The 7,485-nt window shown below is 44.0% G+C and overlaps 1 protein-coding gene and 1 long non-coding RNA gene across 2 annotated transcripts; one reads left to right on the forward strand and one right to left on the reverse strand.

Annotated features, from left to right (window-relative positions):
* The first annotated feature begins 147 nt into the window (after positions 1-147).
* On the forward strand, positions 148-3,158 carry LOC308124794 (nicotinamide riboside kinase 2-like). Its single transcript, XM_080488104.1, has 8 exons — positions 148-306; positions 389-479; positions 1,122-1,170; positions 1,401-1,569; positions 1,651-1,722; positions 1,797-1,903; positions 1,976-2,061; positions 2,140-3,158. The coding sequence occupies exons 1-7, from the start codon at positions 281-283 to the stop codon at positions 2,059-2,061; spliced, it is 600 nt and encodes a 199-aa protein (XP_080344230.1). The 5' UTR covers positions 148-280; the 3' UTR covers positions 2,140-3,158.
* LOC308124798 lies at positions 210-7,234 on the reverse strand. The gene is made up of 3 exons (XR_013936331.1): positions 7,178-7,234; positions 6,773-6,939; positions 210-1,980 (listed from the first exon to the last, which is right to left on the reverse strand). It is a non-coding gene; the product is annotated as an uncharacterized lncRNA (long non-coding RNA).
* Between the last annotated feature and the right edge of the window lie 251 nt (positions 7,235-7,485).

The raw sequence follows: 7,485 nt of genomic DNA on the forward strand, positions 1-7,485 counted from the left end.
GCCGCTCCCCCTCCGGAGTCCCGTCGAATTGGCACTGTGGCCTGTGAACCGGCGGCTGATTGGCCGAGAGGGAAAGAGGCCGATTGGTCGGCAGGTTGTGACGCTCGCAGCCAAATCCTTTATATGTGGTGTGGAAGAACACGAATCAATGAAGTAGTAAAAGGGGGGAAGGGCTGTGGCCGAGAAGAGAAGAAGCCTGAGACAGACTGTGGCTTTGGCTGCGTTCCCTGCTTTTACTTACTGAATTCAACAGGTGACCAATCCAACAAAAGAAATAAACATGAAGATCATCATTGGCATCGGAGGGTAAGTCCAACTTCCTACATCCTCACTGGAAATGTGTGGAAGTTTCAGAACAGAGTTTTAACACCATGTTTGTTTTCTCCAGAGTGACCAACGGTGGGAAGACCACCCTGACAAATAGACTGCTAAAGACTTTACCCAACTGTTGTGTAGTGCACCAGGATGACTTCTTCAAGGTAAGACCAATCAAAGGCTCCACGATTACTGAGAGCGACAGTAAGTAGTCCCTGGTAGTCCTGTTGACATTCTGTGATAGCTAAACTTAAAGTTGTCCTTGAAGACAACGAGCGTCAGTCTGACCTGCAGATGTCCTGTCATGGCAGTAGCCTAGTAATACATCTGGCTGATTGTCTCCTGGACGGCCAATCAAAGGCCTCGGCGTCCCCACTAAAATCAGACTTTATCCAGCGTTTCCTCACACGATTGACGTCATTAAGCTAAAAGAAGATGGTTTAATTCCCAAGAACACCAACCTGTCGTGATGCATTCAGGGCCCAGTAAAGGAGGATGGCAGTACGAATTCTAGAGTCGTACAACAAAAAAACAAACAATTTTCCTGCGCTTCATTTCTGAAAAGAACTTTTTAAAACAAGCAAAAACCTGCAGACCTCGAGCTTCATTCATCTCTTCTAATCCCAGTCGGGCTTACGTAGGCTGGGTCCTGAACTGTGACGATCAATACCTCAGAGTTAAACCACCTCGAGAATCAGATGCGTTTCCTTTTGGTGGAGACGAGTCCTTGACTTCCCGTCCAGGTGTGATCAGCTGCGACTGGTTACTAGGATGCAGCAATGTTTTATTGGTGACTGTTATTTCAGAAACCCGATCAAATAGAAGTCGGGGAGGACGGCTTTAGACAGTGGGATGGTAAGAATGGATTTCGCGTAGGAAAACCATGCAGTAATGTACATTTTCTTTCCTGCACATTTCTGTAGTTTGGTAACCAATCAATCCTAAACTTTCTGATAATCAAACATTGTGTGAATGTTCCAGACATTCACTGACAGTGACTAATGTGTGACTCAGCACATTGGTGAGGCCGGTTGGAGGCTGTGTGATGAGGCCCGCTCTGGGTTTCTCTCTTTGTCGTGTGTCAGTGATCGAGGCTCTGGACATGGAGGCCATGATCAGCACGGTGAGGGGCTGGCAGGAGAACCCCGTCAAGTTCGCCCGCTCTCACGGCGTCAGCCTCTCGCCTGAAGCCACCTCGGAGGGCGAGAGCGTCCACATTCTCCTCGTGGAAGGCTTCCTCATCTACAACTACAAGTGTGTCCCTCTGCGTCCAGCACAGCTCGGAACCGCGACCTCTGACCTCCAACTAACCTGCGCTCTGCTTGTCCTCCGCAGGCCGCTCATCGACATCTACGACAAATGTTTCTACATCTCCATTCCTTACGAGGAGTGCAAGCGAAGGAGGAGGTAACGAGGTTGTGAGGGTGTCTCTGCCGTCACTGACGTGTGGTGGAAGCTGACGCCAGGTTGTTGTTTTGCAGTACGAGGACGTACACGGTCCCCGACCCGCCGGGCCTGTTCGACGGCCACGTCTGGCCCATGTACCTGAGGCACAGGAAGGAGATGGACGCCTTCTGCAGCAGGATAGGTGAGTAGAGCGTCAGCAGCTCCGAGCCCGCCGCCAGGCTCTCCTTCACTCAGGACCCCTCCCTCTCTGCAGAGTACCTGGACGGGATGACACCGAAGGAGGAGATCTACCACAAGGTCTTCCAAAGTGTTCAGAACTCCCTGCTCAACAGCTCATAGGTAGACTCAACCCAGCTCCGTCTTTCTGCTGTCACACGTGTTCAGTCGGAGTAACGTCTGTCCTTTGTCTCCCCGCAGGACCGGCCGGCGGCTGATTGTGTACAGACTGTAAATATCAATGTGTCTCTCCTGCTCTGGACTTCTAGCCTCATTTGTAAATAGTCAATCATGTAACTTATTGAGGAACAAAGGCAGAAGCTTCGTGTTTTATAAAATCCTGTGTAACTTTAGTTGTTTTCTAAAAGACGATCCACCTCGGGACTGCCCAGTGAGCAACACCAGCAACACCAACTGATCTCAATCTGATCAAGCTGATCTCAATCTGACCTCAAGATGATCAATCTGACCTCAAGCTGATCTCAATCTGATCTCAATCTGACCTCAAGATGATCAATCTGATCTCAATCTGATCAATCTGATCAGTCTGATCAATCTGATCAATCTGATCAATCTGACCTTGTTGTATGTAAACAGATGAAACGAGCCACTGGGATGAAGGATTTGTGCTTCACAACTTAAAAAAACACTGAACCCTCATGAATGTTTCCTGTTTTTCTTCTGACTGAATCACCAACATGTGAAAACTGCAGATTATAAACGAACGTCTTTATAATCCAGATTAGATTTTCTGGCTCACAGAATGGAAACTGACAAAGACAAATGGTTTTTTTCTTTAAAAAAAAGAAAAGAGAAAAAAGAACCAGTACAAACTATTAAAATGTAGAGTGAGGAATGTGAAGTAACTTGATGGTAGTATTTAACTCATGAAGTACTTTTATCATTAGTTCCTATTAACGACATTTAATGTCTGATTGTATCTTTAGAAACAATATTACCGATATGTTTAATATTCTGTATCTTCAACAGTACACAGAAGTCTTTTAAACGATGTCACTGGGTTTGAAATGTCCAAACTTCCTGAACGAGATAAAAATAAAGGAAGTTCGTCTTAATGAGGAACAAAGATAAGAAGTAGAAAGTGACGATTCTGCCTGATATTTGGTTTGAAGACTTTCTGGAGCATCTCAGCGTCGGGAAGGTTCCTGCTTCATTCCTCATCAGTTTGAACGGATTAAAGTCATTAAAGAACTTCTTATAAAAAAACTACAGATTTTAGTTTTCATGATGTTTTCTGGCTCAATCGAAGCAGCACCAACATGTGATGGTGCCGCCGCCATGCTTCACAGTGGGAGGCTCTCTGACCATAAAGACCTCTTTATTTTCCGTCTTTCACAAACTTCTCTCGGGGAGTTTTCCTTTGACATGTTGGATTTTCTTTATTTTCCTCCTGATGCTCAGATTATCAGATTATTGCCTCGCTGGAAACAACCAGTTTATTTAATTGATCAAACCTTCATTGATCGGTTCAGTTCCTGTCGTGGAAACAATCAAAGGTCACGTCTAGATTATTCAGGATTTCCAGGAAACTTTATGTTTTATTTGACTACATGGAAGCACTTTGTGGTTGAACTTTTCAAACCTTGGATTTTATTTGAAAATTAAAATGGCGTGATATCACACTCTTTATGAACTTTTCTAAATGTGACTGAGATTCAGTTTCTATATATATATATATATATATGTATATATATCCTCGATATTCAAGGATTCCAGTGAAGCTGCGGTCATTCAGCCGGAGGATTATTAGATATTACAGTTTCTACTGACAGACCCACGATGCCTGTGAGGCACAATCATCAATACTGTAAAGTATTTACTGTACTGTACAGTATTTCACAGCACCTCCAACTGCAGGAAGGTTAAGCAGTAATGCAGTAAAAGATATGCAGTGGAAATACTTTTTAACGTCACGACGACGTTGGTTGACGACGACTTTCAGCATCTTCTCCTTCAAAACATCCACTCTTCAGATTTAGTGATTTCTAACGCTTCCAAACTTTTAAAAGTCCTAACGATGCTAAGAGGCTGGATGAGAGTTTTCCTCTTCATCTGTTCGCTGACGGTTTGTCGGGCCGGACAGACGGTGAAGAGTTTGAGTTTCCAGGTTTGAATTCCTAATGTGAGCTTTTCCCTCCACAGGAGAGCTTCAGCAGGAGGAAGATCAATAACCTATCAATACTACAATAACAGCTCCTTCGTGTAAGAAGGTCCATGTGAGGAGTTGAACCTGATTCAGACTCTGGTTTAAAGAAACAAACTTTAGTTTAAGAGATTCAGTCAGATGAGAGATTTTCTTCTGAATCATAAAACCTGACGAAGACGAAGACGAAGAGGAATCCTGTCAGTGTCAAATTCTGTAAATGTAGATGGTCTCACACTGTACATCACTGGGGGGGACGTGAGTGTCTTGTGATCTGTGTGTGTGTGTGTGTGTGTGTGTGTGTGTGTGTGTGTGTGTGTGTGTGTGTGTGTGTGTGTGTGTGTGTGTGTGTGTGTGTGTGTGTGTGTGTGTGTGTGTCTCAGCTGTCGGACTGTTTGTGAAGTTTCTATTTCAAGTGTCCTTTGGGGGCGTCGGGGGACATTTTTAACTCAACCAATGACGGAGTACCACGCACTGCCACCGGAGGCACCGCGGCCTGCCCCCCCCCCCCGACCCCTTGTGCAGGTGGCATGACACCAGCGTCATAACCCCCCCGGTCTATGTAAGGGGGGCAGATAAGCGGGGGTCACAGCTCCTCAGGCCGGGGTGTGAGTGCCGGGGGACCCCGCAGGCATGCCAACACTTCTGCCCCTGAGCAGACGACAGGACTATTTATGGGACAAACACGAGAAGGACTGAGGCTCTCGACTCCAAAATAACTCTCCTCCTGCCCCGGGGCAGGAATGGGGGCATTTGTTAACATACAGTACATTTCATCTCCGATGACTCAGCTCAGGTCTCCAACGTCTCACTCTAAGTATTTCCTCTGCTCAGGTAGAAAGGTAGTATTTCTCTGCTCAGGTAGAAAGGTAGTATTTCTCTGCTCAGGTAGAAAGGTAGTATTTCTCTGCTCAGGTAGAAAGGTAGTATTTCTATGCTCAGGTAGAAAGGTAGTATTTCTATGCTCAGGTAGAAAGGTAGTATTTCTATGCTCAGGTAGAAAGGTAGTATTTCTATGCTCAGGTAGAAAGGTAGTATTTTCTCTGCTCAGGTAGAAAGGTAGTATTTCTATGCTCAGGTAGAAAGGTAGTATTTCTATGCTCAGGTAGAAAGGTAGTATTTTCTCTGCTCAGGTAGAAAGGTAGTATTTCTATGCTCAGGTAGAAAGGTAGTATTTCCTCTGCTCAGGTAGAAAGGTAGTATTTCTATGCTGGATGCGTAAGGGAACATGGTTCCGTGTGGTTCTCCCAGAGGAAAGAAGAGTTGGAGGTGATTTAGAAGGTAAAACTGCAGTATCCAGGGGAAAGGATGAGAGACTGAGAGGTTTTAAAACATTTCAGACTTTTAATTACTGAAGATTAAGACTGTTTATCACTTTCAAGTATTTCTTTGTGAATTGCTCTGGTCAGATGGTGCTCTATTAATACACTCACCCTGCCGTTAATCTGGGGGGGGGGGGGGGGGGGGGGGCTGCAGGGGGGCAACGTTTTATTTCAAACTAAACCAAAAACTTTTGAGTGAAAGAAACTAATGTCAGATAAAAGCATCAATCATTTTGTTAAAACTCTGAATTCATAGTAAAGCAGTGGAGACCAAGTAAAATAATCTAATCAGATTATAACGACACGTCTTAATCCTGCGACACTGAGAACAGCTGGTGACTTTATCGTGTTTTAACTCTCATCATTCTGTTTATTCTGCTTTTCAACAGTTTAAGTTGTCTGAATAGTTCATGTGTTTTAATTTAGATTTACATTTTATTTTATTTATTTCAGGTTTTTCAATTCAATTTTGTTCTTTTCTTGTTTCATTAGAAGTTCAAACTAAAACAAACCAAACAGACTTTATAGATAAAAACATTTCTCAGGACTGTTGCTCCTCCTTGTGATTAAAATCTGATTTTTTAATGTATTTTGAGATTATTTTTATACCTCTAAATTGAGAAATGCAGTTTCATGTTGGTCTGTTTTACTTCCCAGAAGATTTATAACAATTAAAATAAAATCTGAAACATATAAAAGTTGGTGTTTAAATTTTCACTTTGAATATTTGACTGAGTTCCTCTGAATGACTGAAATGTTTTTTAACGTGTCAGTATTATCACTGAACAGTTATTTGATTAACAGATAATCTGTACTCGAGTACTTTTACATTGTTCATATTGTATTAATACTTCTACATTTCGTTTAATGAAGCACATCTGTCAGAGTCTTATATTAAAACTTTCCATGAACAGAAGTGAATCAGAAGCAGAAAAGTTTTCTGACAAATTAAAATAACTTAGAAATTATTAATCAAGTCGAATGATTGAACTGAGAATGGAGGTAAAGCACCTCCGTTCTTCTGTCTGTTAATAATCCCAACGGAAGAAAAGCTTTAAATCAAACAGAGAGACCGAAGTAAAGTACTCGGATACTTTGAAGCTGAGGTGTAATCTGTCAGATTTTCTGCTAATCTCCACAACAGGTTTGGTCCAGAGTCCTCAGCTTATCAGTCCTTCCTCAGTTCCACTCGTCCGTCAGGTGAAGGTGAATAGAGACGTGAGGACAGACGCGTCGGGACGCTCCCAACCTGCTGATCTTCATCGGCACATCATTCCACTCCAATAAATCCACACCACTGCAAGTTGAATCATTCCCATGTAGCACACACTTCTGCTGAGCGTCTCACCTGCGGCGTGTTTCTACGTTTCTACTCCTCAGGGGCAGTGAGGCCTCAGGTAGGGAGGGCAACAGGGACTCTCCTTGAAGGGGAAGCTTTCTCGTGGTAAAACCTTTTTAAGACCATCATCTTCGTTTAATCTCACAAGAAGCAAAGCTGTGAGCAGCCCTGGGTACCTAGATTCACGGGATAAGATATATTCATAGAAGAATTAGAGATCTGCTGCTGCTGCTGCTGCTGATGATGATGATGATGATGATGAAGGTGTACCACGAAAACAACCAGAAATGGTGGATTTTATTTCCAAGCACTCCTATTTACAGTCAACATTAGTTTCCTTTGTGGCATCACTTTGTGATTGTTCACGTTCCGGTCAGACACACAAGAAAGACTCAATTCATCATCAATACTTACTGGCTACATTTTGGGGGGGGGGGAACATGTCCTGCTCAGGAAGTCTCGCGCCAAACCAGCGCCGACGAGCGCGGGGCTCTTATAAATCTGGAGCGGGGAGGGGGCGTGGCCGGGGGCGGGGCCAGGGGCAAGAATAGATCCGAGCTGCCATCCTGCCCTATTTAGGCTCTCTGTGTGTGTGTGTGTGTGTGTGTGTGTGTGTGAGTGTGTATGGGTGTACGTGTGTGTGTGTGTGTGTGTGTGTGTGTGTGTGTGTGTGTGTGTGTGTGTGTGTGTGTGTGTGTGTGTGTGTGTGTGTGTTGTGTGTG

Source organism: Lipophrys pholis (genome assembly GCF_963383615.2).
Source record: "Lipophrys pholis genome assembly, chromosome: 1".
Classification (NCBI taxonomy): domain Eukaryota; kingdom Metazoa; phylum Chordata; class Actinopteri; order Blenniiformes; family Blenniidae; genus Lipophrys; species Lipophrys pholis.

Coding starts and splice junctions, on each gene's coding strand:
- LOC308124794 (XM_080488104.1), top strand. CDS start 281: ATGAAGATCATCATTGGCATCGGAGG. Junction 307..388: donor ATCATCATTGGCATCGGAGG/GTAAGTCCAACT, acceptor TGTTTTCTCCAG/AGTGACCAACGGTGGGAAGA. Junction 480..1,121: donor ACCAGGATGACTTCTTCAAG/GTAAGACCAATC, acceptor CTGTTATTTCAG/AAACCCGATCAAATAGAAGT.